Genomic DNA, 16482 nt, shown 5'->3' on the forward strand with positions numbered 1-16482 from the left:
TTAATGTTAAAGTAAATATATTAAAACAAAATCAAAATTCAATTATATTTATTCCATTTTTTGCTAAATCTGTAGGGTCAGATTCAATGTATTTCATTCTAGACCTTTTTTAAGAACATATATATTTTCACTAATTTTGTTAAATCGTCCTGATTATTCAGACATAGAATTTTGCAAGCAATCTAGTAAGACACATGATGGCTTTGTAAAAACCATAATTAAAAAACGTTGTTATATTTATTTCCATAGCCGTGAGGTCCAGATCTTTATTATTATTAATAATATTCATTGGCTACAATTGCATACTATTCACCATCTCATTTCTAGTTGGATTCGGTTGCTTTTATATTCCCATCACCTCTCACATTACTTACATTCTATAGCTTCAAACAACACCACATGTCAGTTTTTAACAAACATCTCTCATTCAAATATGCTTTATATGTTCATCCAATCGTATATATACCTATAACTGTTAGGAGCAGCTGCAGTTATTGTTTTATATTTAGCACCATTCATCTCATTATAACCTGTGATAGATACCTTTTATAATTTAGAAACACCCTAGCAACATTTTAACACATTTTGTTAACTACGGTCAGCTCACAGGTTAAGATTTCTCAATCAGTGTTGATAAGATCCACAGGGATTTCTTTGTTACGATTGGTCTACTTTTGAAACTATGACAACTTCCTGTTTTAAACTCACCTGTATTTAAGGTTTCAATGTGTTTAAATTGTATCCATTGTTTTTATGCCTGAGGAAAAGACCAGACATTGGTCTAGAAACGCGTAGAAATTCTTATATGGATTAAAGATTTTAATTCTATCATATGGAAGTTCTCTTACATTTTTATTGATCTAACCTGAAAAGGGTTTTGATTTTAAAAATCCACTGCAGTCTGCAATACATGGTCTATACAGACGTTTAGTTTACTGCAATCAAGCATCACTGAGATCCACTTGTCTGCTGTTCAGCTGAGGCCACCCAGTGTGCTAACCACTGAGAGTGTTAGTCTGCCTGATAGCACCGGTCACAGAACGGTGCAAAGCCATTTGGTAAGCCTTTTTGAATATTCTGCCATGTGATTTTACAACAGTATCACGCTATGTGGCGCCCTCTTTTTCACTTATAATCGTCTGAAGTATGCTAGAGAGCATTTGGATGATCCAGAAGCTGATTGGGAGAATGTCATATGGTCAGGTGAAACCAAAGTAGAACTGTTTGGTAGAAACACAACTCGTCGTGTTTGGAGGAGAGAGGATGCTGAGTTGCAACCAAAGAACACCATACCTACTGTGAAGCATGGGGGTGGCAACAGCATGCTTTGGGGCTGTTTCTCTGCAAAAGGGAACAGGATGACTGATCCGTGTACATGAAAGAATGAATGGGGCCATGTATTGTGAGATTTTGAGTGCCAGCCTCCTTCCATCAGCAAGGGCATTGAAGATGAAACGTGGCTGGGTCTTTCAGAATGACAATGATCCCAAACACACTGTCCGGGCAACGAAGGAGTGGCTTTGTAAGAAGCATTTCAAGGTCCTGGAGTGGCCTAGCCAGTCTCCAGATCTCAACCCCATAGAAAACCTTTGGAGGGAGTTGAAAGTCTGTGTTGCCCAGTGACAGCCCCAAAACATCACTGCTCTAGAGGAGATCTGCATGCAGAAATGGGCCAACATACCAGCAACAGTGTGTGACAACCTTGTGAAGACTTACAGAAAACGTTTGACCTCTGTCATTGCCAACAAAGGATATATAACAAAGTATTGAGATGAACTTTTGATATTGGCCAAATACTTATTTTCCACCATAATATGCAAATAAATTATTTCCAAATCAGACAATGTGATTATCTGGATTTGTTTCCACGTTTTGTCTCTCATAGTTGAGGTATACCTATGATGAAAATTACAGGCCTCTCTCATCTTCTTAAGTGGGAGAACTTGCACAATTGGTGGCTGACTAAATACTTTTTTGCCCCACTGTATATATGTATATATATATATATTATTCTTTCTTATTTATTATTATTTATGTTATTTATTTTTAAATTTGTTTATTTTTTTTTCTTGTAGTGTAGTGGTCCCCACACCTCCCCCGATAGTTAGATAGGGCCCCTCACCCCACATTTTTTCTGTAGTGTAGCTCCCCATCCCTCTCCCTTCATTTTATTTTCTGCAGTGTAGGGTCATCAGAATCCCTCCCCCCTCCACTACTTGACCACCCACCCACTTCCCGGTTTCCCTCCCACACCTCCCGCGGGCGCCAGTAGATGATTGTTACAGAGGATTGTTACGGTTACCCTTAGTCTCGCTGAGAGATGGACCGCTTAGTAGCCTGGATCCCTATTGCTAAAGAGGGGAGAAGCTGCTTTCCATAGTATTCTATATGAGTCTCGCAAATATAGAATAATCTCCCTTAGCTGCAGTACAGCTAGGATACCCTTCTGCCCACAAAAACGAGTCAACGCTGTGATTGAGGGTCAAACAAGAACTCAGGACTGGGATGCCCAGCCTGCTTTTTATTAAGGTTACATGCACACAGGGCACTCCCAGGGGGAGAGGGGGGGAAGCACAAAATCCCCCATCACACATTTAGATAGAGAGCACTGTCCTTTGACAGGCCACAATAGGATTACAGTACTTAAGATAACAAGTTTACAAGTTCATCTTATCAATTAGCAGTCTGGCTCCAGAGGTGATTAGACAATAGTTTCTAAAAGCTGAAAAAAAAGAGTTAACTCTTTATGAAATGATACTTGTTACGGTTTTCTTGGAGCCCTTCTTAGGCGCTGGCTTGCTGGTTCAGGCATTGCTGCTGGGAAATAAGCTCTTCACAACAAAATAACTAATGCTTCTGTAACAGTGCTCCCTTTCTGTGGAACACTCTGGCAGACACGGTCTGACCCCTTTTCGGGGCAGACTAAGGCTGTCCAGACCGCTGGTTATGCGGGGCTGAGGTCGGTTTGTCTGGACAACCCGTCGGCGTTGCCATTCTGTTTCCCAGGTCTGTAAGTAATGGTGAAATTGAAGGGTTGCAACGATAAGCTCCAACGTAATAGCCTGCCGTTATCTCCAGAGACCCGGTTCAGCCACACCAACGGGTTATGGTCGGTGACCAGAGTGAACTCCTGACCATATAAATAGGGAGTCAATTTCTTTAATGCCCACACCAAAGCCAAACACTCCTTTTCGACCGCTGCATAGCTGACTTCGCGGGGCAGGAGCTTCCGGCTGATGTAGGCAACTGGATGCTCCCCTCCATCTTCGCCTACTTGGCTGAGGACGGCTCCCAGCCCGAACATGGAAGCATCTGTATGGACGATAAAACGTTTGTTAAGGGCTGGGGCCGCCAGGACAGGAGCGTTAATTAGAGCATTTTTGAGAGCCTGGAAAGCCGTTTCACAGTGGGGAGACCACAGGACCTGTCGAGGTAAGTTCTTCTTGGTCAAGTCAGTCAGGGGTTTGGCAAGTGTGCTGTAGTCTGGTACGAACCGTCTATAGTACCCTGCCGTGCCCAGGAAGGCTAGGACCTGAGTCTTAGTGATGGGGGTGGGCCAATTGGCGACAGCTTCTATTTTGGCCGGCTCTGGTCGCTGTTTTCCACACCCCACCCGGTGACCCAGGTACTGTACCTCGGCCATCCCAAAGTGGCATTTCTCTGGCTTCAGAGTCAGGCCAGCAGCCCGGATCTGATCCAGAACCATTCCCACATGAGCTAAGTGGTCCTCCCAGGACTCACTGTGGATCGCTATGTCGTCCAGGTAGGCGCAAGCAAAACTCTGGAAGCCATCCAGGAGCCTATCCACCAAGCGCTGGAATGTAGCTGGGGCATTCTTCATCCCAAACGGCATTACCCTAAACTGATATAAGCCGAATGGGGTGACGAATGCCGACTTGGGGATAGCCTCCGGGGCCAGGGGAATCTGCCAGTAACCTTTGCAGAGGTCAATAGTGGTCAGGTAATTTCCCCTGGCTATACGATCGAGTAGCTCGTCTACCCGGGGCATAGGGTAAGCGTCCGTCACGGTATTTTCATTGAGCCTCCGATAGTCTACGCAGAACCGGGTGGTCCCATCTTTCTTGGGCACCAAGACAACTGGGGAGGCCCAGGGACTATCGGAGGGCTCAATTACCCTGAGCTGGAGCATCTCATCGATCTCCTTCTTCATTCCTGTCCTAACTGCTTCGGGGATTCGGTACGGAGCCTGGCGCAAGGGAGCTTGTCCCGGAGTATCTACCTGGTGGGTGGTTAAAGTAGTGTACCCTGGCTTCGGGGAGAAGGTGAGGTGTTTGGACTGGAGGAGTTGGTTGAGCTGCTCCCTTTCAGTGGGGCTAAGTCGGTCCCCTATCTGAACCTGTGCCACTATACCTGTGGGGAGGCTCTTTTCTAATAGGTCTGGAATGGGTAAACTGTCGGGGTCTTCCTGAGGGGAACAACATACGGCCGTCACGTTCTCTGGTCGCTTAAAATATTCCTTGAGCATGTTTACATGGAATGTCTTTCTAAGATTGTTGTCGTGGCAGCTAGCTATCACATAAGTGGTGTCTCCCCTTTTCTCTACGATCTGGTAGGGACCCTGCCAGGACGCCTGCAATTTGTCTGTCTTCACCGGCTTAAGTACTAACACCTTTTGTCCTATGGTGAAGATTCTCTTTCGGGCCCCCCGATCGTACCATACTTTCTGTCTTCTCTGGGCCAACTGGAGATTAGCCCGCACGGATTTGGCTAATTGCTCCATTCGGTCCCTGAGTTCCAGCACGTATGGCACAATGGGGACACCGTCAGCCTCCATCTCTCCCTCCCAGTGCTCCCGGATCAGGTTTAGGGGTCCCCGTACCTTTCTTCCGTAGAGCAACTCGAAGGGAGAGAACCCTGTCGTTTCCTGGGGCACCTCCCGATAAGCAAATAGGAGGTGCGGCAGGAAGCGTTCCCAGTCTCGGTATTCCTGAGTGAACGTCTTGAGCATTTGCTTGAGGGTCCCATTGAACCTCTCACACAGCCCGTTCGTCTGGGGGTGGTATGGGGAGCTCAGGAGGGACTTAATTTTGCAAACCTGCCAGAGTTGTTGGGTCAATTCAGCCGTAAATTGGGTGCCTCGGTCGGATAGGATTTCTTTTGGAAATCCTACCCGGGAGAACACCTCTACTAGTGCATTCGCTACCGTATCCGCTTGTATGTTGGATAGGGCGACAGCCTCTGGGTACCTGGTAGCGTAGTCCACTACGGTAAGAATGTATCGCTTACCGGAGGGACTAGGGGTAGCCAGTGGTCCCACTAGGTCAATAGCAACCCGGCTGAAGGGTTCCTCTACAATGGGCATATTTACTAGCTGGGCTTTAGGGTGATCGCCTCGCCTTCCTACTCGTTGACACACATCGCAGGTGTTACAGTAAGTTCTAACGTCAGCGTGCACCCCTGGCCAAAAGAACGTGTGAGTAATGCGGTGTAGGGTACGGGTAACGGCTAGGTGGCCTGCTAAGGGGATGTCGTGGCCTATTTTGAGGATTTCTTGACGGTATTTGTGGGGCACTACCAGCTGTCGCCTACGCTGTCCCCTTTTCTCTGTCCAGCGGTATAGTTTCCCTTTTTCCCATAAGAATGTTTCGTTATCTGCCCCGCCCCCTCCGGTCTCTGCTCGTTCCCGGTACTTTTGTAAGGTCGGGTCAGTCTTAGACTCTGCCTCGAAAGCATCTGGGGTGTCCCAGGGTATGGGGCCTAACCTGTCAGGCAAGGTCGGGGTAGGTCTTACCTGTGTCTCCCGCACTGGTGAGAGCTCTCGCTCCGTCCGGGCTTGGGCCCGTGTAGTCACTGGGTCCGCCTCGTTGTTGCATACTGGAGCATAGGCAGAAGTCATGAGTCCCAAATCGTTGCCCAGTAGTACTTTGGCAGGTAAATTATCCATTAGGCCCACGTTCACAGCCCCCTTTCCCGCTCCCCAATCAAGATGTACTTTAGCTGTTGGAATTTTGTACACATCCCCCCCCGCCACTCTAACGGCCACAGTCTGTCCGGATCGCTTGTGCTCTGGCACCAAATGACTCTGTACCAGCGTGATAGTAGCCCCTGTGTCTCGCAATCCCTCGGTAGATCGCCCCTCGAGCCATACCCTCTGCCGATGGTGCTGGCGGTTATCTGAGGCAGCATATACAGGGTCTGCCTCGTGAAGCGGCCCCACATATCCCTCCATAGGGGCCTCTTGGTTAACACAGAGGGCCCGGGCCGGACGATAGGACCCAGAGGGGTAATTGTAATTCCTGGGTGTCTGGTGCGTATTAAGGGGGCAGCTAGCCATGAAATGCCCTGGTTGCTTGCATCGGTGGCAAGTCGGTCTGGGACGCTCAGAGCTGTTATTGGGTGGTCCTGAGTGTCGGACGGGCCCTGTGGGCACCGGGGCTCGGAATTCAGCACGAGGGGGTGCACGGTAAACCTCTCTGGGTTCGACCCGTGCTGGAGCTCGGTAGTTCATGGGTTCGTGAAGACGGGAGTCATAATGTTCATCGGCCAATTTGGCTGCTTCTTCTAAGGTAGTAGGCCGCCTGTCTCGCAGCCATTCCTTCCCTTGCTGTTCCATGCCATTATAAAAATGTTCTAAGAGAAACAATTGTAAAATTTCCTCCCCAGTCACCGCTTTAGATCCGCTCAGCCAGTGATTTGCCGCTCTCCGCATTCGGTGCGCCCATTCCATATGGGTATCGTTAGGCTTCTTTTCCGTGCCCCGAAACTGTCGGCGATACGTGTCCGGAGTTACAGCGTACCGTCGCAACAGTGTCTCCTTAACTAGCTCATACTGTGTCACTTCCTCAGCACCCAGAGTACGAAAGGCTTCCAGGGCTCGCCCGGATAGTTTCCCAGACAATATCGTGGGCCACTCTCTGTTGGGAATCTGGTGCAGGGCACATTGCCTTTCGAAGTCCGCCAAATATTCATCAATCCCTGTCTCGCTCTCTAGGAAGGGTCGAAATGCCGCATAGGGTATCTTGGGCCTCCCAGCATTTTCGACAGGGATGATTACCTGCGGGGCTTCAGCATTGCGGTGTGCGTTCGCTAGGTTGAGTTCGTGGGCTCGAGTCTCTCGTATATCCTCGTCCGCCTCCGCCATCAACTGCTGTACCAATTCCATGGAGGGGTTCGGCCCGTATAATGAGAGCCTTTCCCGAACAATCCTGGTTTTTTCGTCACTAATCGTGGTCGGTGTTTCCGCCATTGTGAAGCTCTGATCCAGTTCGGTCAATTCTGCGATCAGCTCTCTCCTCGGCCGGTTGCTGGCGTACCCCCCTCTGCTTTCAAGTAAATCCTTTAGGGTTGTACGCTTCAATTTTTCGTAAGCGCTCTCCATCCGTTCTGTACCTCTCCTAGGAAATCCAGGAAAATCCCGCCGCTGCCGCCAAATGTTACGGTTACCCTTAGTCTCGCTGAGAGATGGACCGCTTAGTAGCCTGGATCCCTATTGCTAAAGAGGGGAGAAGCTGCTTTCCATAGTATTCTATATGAGTCTCGCAAATATAGAATAATCTCCCTTAGCTGCAGTACAGCTAGGATACCCTTCTGCCCACAAAAACGAGTCAACGCTGTGATTGAGGGTCAAACAAGAACTCAGGACTGGGATGCCCAGCCTGCTTTTTATTAAGGTTACATGCACACAGGGCACTCCCAGGGGGAGAGGGGGGGAAGCACAAAATCCCCCATCACACATTTAGATAGAGAGCACTGTCCTTTGACAGGCCACAATAGGATTACAGTACTTAAGATAACAAGTTTACAAGTTCATCTTATCAATTAGCAGTCTGGCTCCAGAGGTGATTAGACAATAGTTTCTAAAAGCTGAAAAAAAAGAGTTAACTCTTTATGAAATGATACTTGTTACGGTTTTCTTGGAGCCCTTCTTAGGCGCTGGCTTGCTGGTTCAGGCATTGCTGCTGGGAAATAAGCTCTTCACAACAAAATAACTAATGCTTCTGTAACAAGGATGACACAGGGTCACCGTCTACAACGATCTGGCATCTGCCATCATAGGGAACTGAAGCACCATTCACGCTCTGGTTCCATTTGCGGGCAGATGCCATGAGCTCAGGAACTTGGGTTAAGGGGTTAAAGTGTTTTCAGTTGTGACATTTGATTAGTGAGTACTTTTGATTGACAGCTCTGTGTTACACACTGATTATTTCCATGATTGGATAATTGTACAAATGATTGATCTCTATGATTAAATTTTTTGTTATATTTATTATTTGGGCTCACCTTCCATTTAGCAGTTACCCAATTTATGGATCATAGGTGCGCCGGCTGGGTGAATGCAGAACTCGGGCATGTGACACTCCTTTAATATTTTAGTTGTTTATAGGTGTTAATATTGCAGTTGTTTTGTTATGTATTTTGTTACTTGCAACATAATTGTGGTAATTTCCATCTAGGGGCCTATTTAACAAAAGGTCTGTCGGACCTGATCCAACAGTGCGGATCAAGTCCGACAGACCTTACTGAATGCGGAGAGCAATATGCTCTCCGTATTCAGCATTGCACCAGCAGCTCTTGTGAGCTCAGAGCAGGCAGACAGGTTATGGAGCAGCGGTCTTTAGACCGCTGCTTCATAACTGGTGTTTCTGGCGAGTCTGAAGGATCGCCAGAAACACGGGCCCTCAAGCTCCATCCGGAGTTTGATAAATGGGCCCCCTAGTGTTTAATTGAACACAGTTTACAGCCCTTTTGCTTGGTATTTTATTCAGAAATATTAAGCGCTAGATTAGAAGTGGAATTGCAGTCGCTAGAGCAGATGCGATATCTTGTGCACAGCCTCGTATTGCAAGCGGATGGTTAAAGCTTTAACTGTTTTAGGACACCCGGTACCTTTAATGGGTAGCACAAGAAGTGCTATGCTTATTGCTTTTGTTTTACAAGTGGGGATTTAAAGGGACAGTAAAGTTTCATGAGTCAGATATAGAATACAATTTTAAAAAACTTCCTAACGTATTTCTATTATCTAATTTGCTTTGTTCTCTTGTTATGCATTGTTAAAGAGCATACCTAGGTAGGCTCAGGAGCCATAATGCACTACTGGGAGCTAGGTGGTGATTGGTGGCAACACATATATGCTGCTTGTCTTTGGCTCACATTATTTGTTCAGCTAGCTCCCAGTAGTGCATTGCTGCTCCTTTTACAAAGGATAGAAACAAGGTCCAGCAGCACCCAGATATTTATTGCATTATATCAAAGACAAAACTCCACAACGTTCGGTCAAACTGACCTTAATCATTGGGGGTTGAGTACAGTGTCCCTTAGCGCTGGACTTTCTCTTTTATATAAACCTTTTACAAAGGGTACCAAGACAATGAAACAAATTTGAGAAGATTTTTAATCATTGTTCTGCCTGTATCACAAAAGGGGACGTTTGGGTTTCCCTTTAATGTCCCTTTGCTGCATTTAAGCACAAATTACAGCTGTAAAATGTAGCACTTTTTAAGACCTGAAGTAAACCACTACTATTAACATCGTACTCCAAGGGATTAAATAGACCATCTCTTGCCGACAGCGAAACTAGCACTACTAGCGCCTCCTTGTGAGAGACGTAGTAAAAGAGTGACTCACTAAAGTGGCTTAAGATACAGAAGCGCTATTGACTGCCCTTGAGCAGAGTAAATACACAATAGCACTAATATATTTGCACTCCACTTGTAATCTAGGCCTAAATGTTACATGGTAAAAAAAAAGAATGTATCCCCATTGCAATATACACTATATGGCCAAACGTATGTGGTCACCTGACCCCTGTATGAGCTTGTTAGACATCTCATCCCATTGCCTTGGGGATTAATATGGAGTTGGCCTCCTGTTGTGGCTATAATAGCCCACACTCTTCTGGGAAGAATTTCCACAAGATATTGGACTGTGTCTGTGGGAATTTGTGCTAATTCAGCTAACGCATTTGTGAGATCAGGCACTGATATTGGATGAGAACGTCTGACTTGCATTCAGCATTGAATTCACCCCAAAGGTTTTCAATAGGGTTGAGGTAAGGGGTCTGTGCTGGCCACTCTAGTTGCCACAAATTTGGAAGCACTGAATTGACTAAAAATATCTTTTGTACCCTACACTGAAAAGAGGCCTAGCCCAAGCCATGAAAAACAGCTCCAGGTCATTATCCCTTCTTCGCCAACCTTTACAGTAGGCCCTATGCTTCTAGTAGGTAGCGTTCTCCTGCCATCCACCACACTCAGATTCTCCCATCAGACTACCAGGTGGTGAAGCGTAATTCGCTATAGCAAATCATGTCCTTTTAGGTGGTGGCGAGCCTGAAACGATGGGCAGCATCCACTGTTTGATCATTGGAGCCCACTGAGTTCTTGAGTATGGCACTTTGTATTGCTAATGTTTTTCTATGGAGATTTCATGGCTATGTGCTGGGTTTTGTGCACATGTTCACAATGGGCATGGCTGAAACACTTGAACTCATTAATTAATTAGAGGTCCCCACATACTTTTGGCTATAAAACACCTCTAGAAAGTCAGCTTTAACGCAGCCCCATTGATGTCTATGGGGAAAAAAAATAACGTTTAAAGGGACACTGTACCCAAATGTTTTCTTTTGTGATTCAGATAGAGCATGACATTTTAAGCAACTTTCTAATTTACTCCTATTATCAAATTTTCTTCATTCTCTTAGTATCTTTATTTGAACTGCAAGAATGAAAGTTTAGATGCCGGACCATTTTTGGTGAACAACCTGGGTTGTCCTTGCTGATTGGTGGATAAATTCATCCACCAATAAAAAAGTGTTGTCTAGAGTACTGAAACAAACAAAAAAACTTAGATGCCTTCTTTTTCAAATAAAGATTGCAAGAGAACAAAGAAAAATTGCTAATAGGAGTAAATTAGAAAGTTTCTTAAAATTGCATGCTCTATCTGAATCACTAAAGAAAAAAAATGGGTTCAGTGTCCCTTTAAACCTAACACCCTAACATAAACCCCAAGTCTAAACACCCCTATTCTGCTGCCCCCGACATCGCCGACGCCTGCCTACAGTTATTAACCCCTAATCTGCTGCCTCCGACATCGCGGGCACCTACATAATGTTATTAAACCCTAATCTGCCGCTCCCGATATCGCCGCCACTATATTAAAGTTAAACCCCTATTCCTCCGCACCCCAACATCACTGCCACTATATTAAAGTTATTAACCCCTATTCCGCCGCTGCCCGACATCGCCGCCACTAAATAAAGTTATTAACCCCTAAACCTCTGGCCTCCCACATCACTACCACTAAATAATCCTATTAACCCCTAAACTGCCAGCCCCCCACATCGCAACAACCGAAATTAAACTATTAACCCTTAAACCTAACCCTAACGTAAACCCTAACACCCCCTAACTTTAACATAATAAAAATAGAGCGAAATTAAATTTACAATTATTAACTAAATAATACCTAGTTAAAACTAAATACTTACCTGTCAAATAAACCCTAAGCTAGCTACAATATAACTAATAACATTGTAGTTAGCTTAGGTTTTATTTTTATTTCACAGGTAAGTTTGTATTTATTTTAACTAGGTAGACTAGTTAGTAAATAGTTATTAACTATTTACTAGCTACCTAGTTAAAATAAATACAAACGTACCTGTTAAATAAAACCTAACCTAAGTTACACTAACACCTAACATTACAAAAAATAAAAAACACTAAAATTGCAAAAAAATAAACTAAATTATACAAAACAATAAAAATTATTCCTATTCTAATACCTTTTAAAAAAAAAAAAAAAAACTAATCTATAATAAACTATCAAGGGCCCTTAAAAGGGCCTTTTGTAGGGCATTGCCCTAAAGTCAAGGAAAGTGCAGGGCTGCAGATTAGCCAGAAACGTCTTAAGGGTTAAGGAAGCAGGGAGGAGGAGTGTTTGTGGACTGTGTGTGTGAGGTTTGCAACATTGTTGCAGGCCTAAGCGAGGGATCTTTACTTACGAATAAAAAGGGGCTTCTGGGAGTCTCAGGCCCTCTTTCCTGTTCCTGGCCATCGCAGATCTTCTCCCACCCCTCCCACCCTGATAGCGGCAATTTTAGTTAATGTTGTAGCAATTAGTCCCCCTGGCTCCAGACAGGGTTAATCGACTTATAGTCTGTGGGTCAGTCCAGGGCGTTAAAATTTTCAGCTCCCTCCGGAATGTGCAGGTTGTTTCGCCTGGCAAATTCGGAGGACCAATAAGGTTTGAGCAGTGATAACACTCTAAAGGCGGGCGGTAGCGTCCCAGGCGTCAGATAGAAAGCGGGGAGGAGTGACGGCCATTGCAGGGGGAGTGACGTAGTCAGGTGCGTGCCTGGGGAAAGCTCCTCCTGGGTTGCAGTGGGCCGAACAGCTCGAGTTAAAACCTTCTATCTGTACTGCGTTGTAGCCGGGCTCCGCTTTGTGTCAGCTGCCTGGGCCTGCTTCCCGCTTCATATGAGTTAGCTAGTTAGACAATGCCGCTTAATGTAAATAAGTTAGAGTTAAAGTTGAAGAAAGGCCCTGATGTTTTTGATAAACAAACATGCAGGGGTGCCTCGTGATTAATAAATGACCTAAACGGTATGCCGGATGTCTTCAGGATGGACCTGCTTCACGCAACCGGGATCAAGATAGAAGATGCTGTCTGGATGAAGAAGACTTCTCGCCGCCTGGAAGAGGATTTCACAGCCTGGATGAAGATAGAAGAGGCCGTCTGTATGAAGATAGAAGAGGCCACCTGGATGAAGACTTCTTGCCATCTGGATGAAGACTTCTTGCCATCTGGATGAAGACTTCTTGCCGCCTGGATGAAGATAGAAGAGGCCGTCTGGATGAAGACTTCTCGCTGCCTGGATGAAGATCGTTCAAGCGGGACTTCAAAAACTGTAAGTGGATCGTTGGGGGTTAGTGTTAGGTTTATTTTAAGGGTTTTTTTTAGTGTTTTTTTTTTTTAGATTAGGGTTTGGGCAGCAAAAGAGCTAAATGCCCTTTTAAGGGCAATGCCCATACAAATGCCCTTTTCAGGGCAATGGGTAGATTAGGTTTTTTTAGAATTAGATTTTTTATTTTGGGGGGATGGTTGGGTGGTGGGTTTTACTGTTGGGGGGTCTTTGTATTTTTTTCATGGAAAAGAGCTGATATCTTTTCCATGCTTTTGGTAGTTTATTGTAGGCTAGGTTTTTTTATTTTGGGTGGACTTTTTTTATTTTGATAGGGCTATTAGATTAGGTGTAATTCTTTTTTATTTTGGATAATTTTGTTATTTTTCGTAATTTTTTATTTTTTGTAATTAGATACTTTTTCTAATTTTTAGAGTAGTGTTAGGATTTTTTTAATGTGTAGTTTAGTTTAATTTTAGTTTAATAATTATATTAATTTAATTGTTAGTTTAAACTTAGTTCTTTTAATTTGACAGGTAAGTTTTAATTTAAATTTAAGTTAGGGAAATTGTAATTTTAATATAAAGTTAGGGGGCATTAGGTTTAGGGGTTACTAGTTTAAAATTTGTTTATTGCGATGTGGGGGCTTTTGTTTTAGGGGTTAATAGGTAGTGTAGGGCTTAAAGGGACACTGAACTCAATTTTTTTCTTTCGTGATTCAGATAGATCATGCAATTTTAAGCAACTTTCTAATATTTACTCCTATTATCATTTTTTCTTCATTCTCTTGCTATCTTTATTTGAAAAAGAAAGCATCTAAGCTTTTTGTTTGGTTTAGAACTCTGGACAGCACGTTTTTATTGGTGGATGAATTTATCCACCTATCAGCAAGGACAACTCAGGTTGTTCACCAAAAATGGGCTGGCATCGAAACTTACATTCTTGCATTTCAAATAAAGATACCAAGAGAGCAAAGAAAATTTGATAATAGGAGTAAATTAGAAAGTTGCTTAAAATGTAATGCTCTATCTGAATCACAAAAGGCAATATTTGAGTTCAGTTCAGTGTCCCTTTAATAACTTTATTATAGTGGTCACAATGTCGGGGAGCGGCGGAATAGGGGTTAATAATTATTTTTAGTGGCGGCGATGTCAGCAGATTAGGGGTTAATAAGTTTAATATAGTATTTGGTTTAGGGGTTAATAGGTAGTTTATGGGTGTTAGTGTACTTTGTAACACTTTAGTTATGAGTTTTATGTAACAGTTTTGTAGCGTAAAACTTATAACTACTGACTTTAGATTGTGGAATGGATCGTGTTGGTATAGGCTGGAACGCAAGCTTTTTAGCCTCACTGCAAAACTCGTAATGGCAGCGCTATGGGAATCCCATGAAAAAATGTAGTTTTTAGGAGTGTGGGACTGACGTTGCGGTAGAGGCTAAAAGGCTTGCGGTACAGCTATACCGACAAGACTTGTTATGGCTGTGGTGCTGTTTTAACGCTGAAATGGTAATTTTTTCAACGTTAAAACACGAACGGACAACTCGTAATCTAGGTGTTACTTATTTTCTTTCAAAATTAGCATTTAGAAATTCTCAGTGTAGCCCCCAGTGTAATAAGAGCTGAGAATTTTCTAAACAAATTGCAGCATACACAGGTTACAGACTTTGCAGCACACGCAGGTTACAGACTTTGCAGCACACGCAGGTTACAGACTTTGCAGCACACGCAGGTTACAGACTTTGCAGCACACGCAGGTTACAGACTTTGCAGCACACACAGGTTACAGACGCAGGTTACAGACTTTGCAGCATACGCACGTTACAGACTTTGTAGCATACAAAGGTTACAGACTTTGCAGCACACACAGGTTACAGACGCAGGTTACAGACTTTGCAGCACACGCACGTTACAGACTTTGTAGCATACGAAGGTTACAGACTTTGCAGCACATGCAGGTTACAGACTTTGCAGCACACGCAGGTTACAGACTTTGCAGCACACGCAGGTTACAGACTTTGCAGCACACGCAGGTTACAGACTTTGCAGCATACGCAGGTTACAGACTTCGCTTCATGGCCTCTCTAAGGATGCACAAGCAAAATTTTTACACAAAAACAAAAGGTACTAAGGGGCATATCTATCAAGCTCCGTGTGGAGCTTGAAGCCCCGTATTTCTGGCGAGCCTTCAGGCTCGCCAGAAACACAAGTTATGAAGCAGCAGTCTAAAGGCTGCTGCTCCATAAACTGTCCGCCTGCTCTGAGGCGGCGGACAGACATCGCCGGAAATCAACCCGATCCAATACGATCGGGTTGATTGACACCCCCTGCTGGTGGCCGATTGGCCGCAAATCTGCAGGGGGCGGTGTTGCACCAGCAGTTCACAAGAACTGCTGGTGCAATGATAAATGCCGAAAGTGTATGCTGTCGGCATTTATTTATGTGTGGGGACATGATCCGCAATATCGTATCATGTCCACTTGCACATTAATAAATAGGCCCCTATGTGTCCTTTTAACCATTTCATTCTTCTTATTTTTTAGGATTTACATCATTGTCTCTTAGTTTTAAAATGTAAGGATGTAAAGTATCCTAATTACGGATATGTCTACTAAATATAAGAGAAGCCTTTTACAAACATTGTCCTTTTCCACAACTCATGTATTCTTTTGCTTCCTTCCAGCTTTGACGTAGAAAATGGCCCAACTTCAGGAAGAAGCCCCCTGGACCCCCAAGCCAGCCCTGGCTCAGGACTTGTTCTGCACACCAACTTCCCAAGCCACAATCAGCGCAGGGAGTCCTTTCTCTACCGATCAGACAGCGACTATGATCTATCACCAAAGACTATGTCCAGGAATTCATCTGCTGCAAGTGAGCAGTAAGTGGCAATTCCATTAATACCGACCCTTTCCAGGGATGTTTTTAAAATAATGTATAAGAAAATATATGACAGCACTAGGAAAACACCTTTTTATAGACACCACAGAAATTGGGAATCAAATTATTTTTTATAATAAAAGATTGTGTATTCATACAAATTATGCATAAAAATGTATCCGAATCAAATGCTCAGAATGCAATAAAATATTCACAATACAAATTTAAGATGTGCAGTGTTATAGTAGTCTGGCCAGGCAAGTGTTTATATTTATCTATTTTATATTTTAGCAGTACATATATCCAACCTAAAATTGCATTGTTAATATTGTATTGTATTGTGAGCAATTGATTCTGAATGATTTGTATGGATACACTTATTTTTTGTATTAAAAATGATTTGATTCCCAATTTCTGTGGTGTTTATAATCCGGTGTTTTTAACTACCATTGCCATATAATATATTTATTGTATCTTCTTTTGTTTTAAAGGGACATTAAACACTTTGAGATGGTAATATAACATTATAGATCCTATAAATAAATAAAAACTCTGCAATATACTTTTTATTATTTATTTTGTCCCCTCTTCCTGTAATTCCATTGTGAAATTGTGAGCTTTTCAGTTCCGGTTAGAAATTGAAGTGCAGAACACTTTTGTATTCCACACAGCCATTGGCTGCACACACTAGTGACCTATTTATAACTGTCCCTAATTGGCCACAGCAGAGAAGGTAACCTAATGGTA

General features: G+C 43.8%; 1 protein-coding gene across 1 annotated transcript in view; it reads left to right on the forward strand.

Moving 5' to 3' along the window:
- PDE4B (phosphodiesterase 4B) overlaps window positions 1–16482 on the forward strand; it is a 1313049-nt gene that overhangs the window by 773974 nt on the left and 522593 nt on the right. The window contains exon 2 of the mRNA XM_053693688.1: window positions 15542–15736. Within this exon, the coding sequence (XP_053549663.1) occupies window positions 15542–15736 (195 nt within the window). The remainder of the gene's footprint in view (window positions 1–15541; window positions 15737–16482) is intronic.

The sequence above is a fragment of the Bombina bombina genome, chromosome 10 (assembly GCF_027579735.1).
Source record: "Bombina bombina isolate aBomBom1 chromosome 10, aBomBom1.pri, whole genome shotgun sequence".
NCBI lineage: Eukaryota > Metazoa > Chordata > Amphibia > Anura > Bombinatoridae > Bombina > Bombina bombina.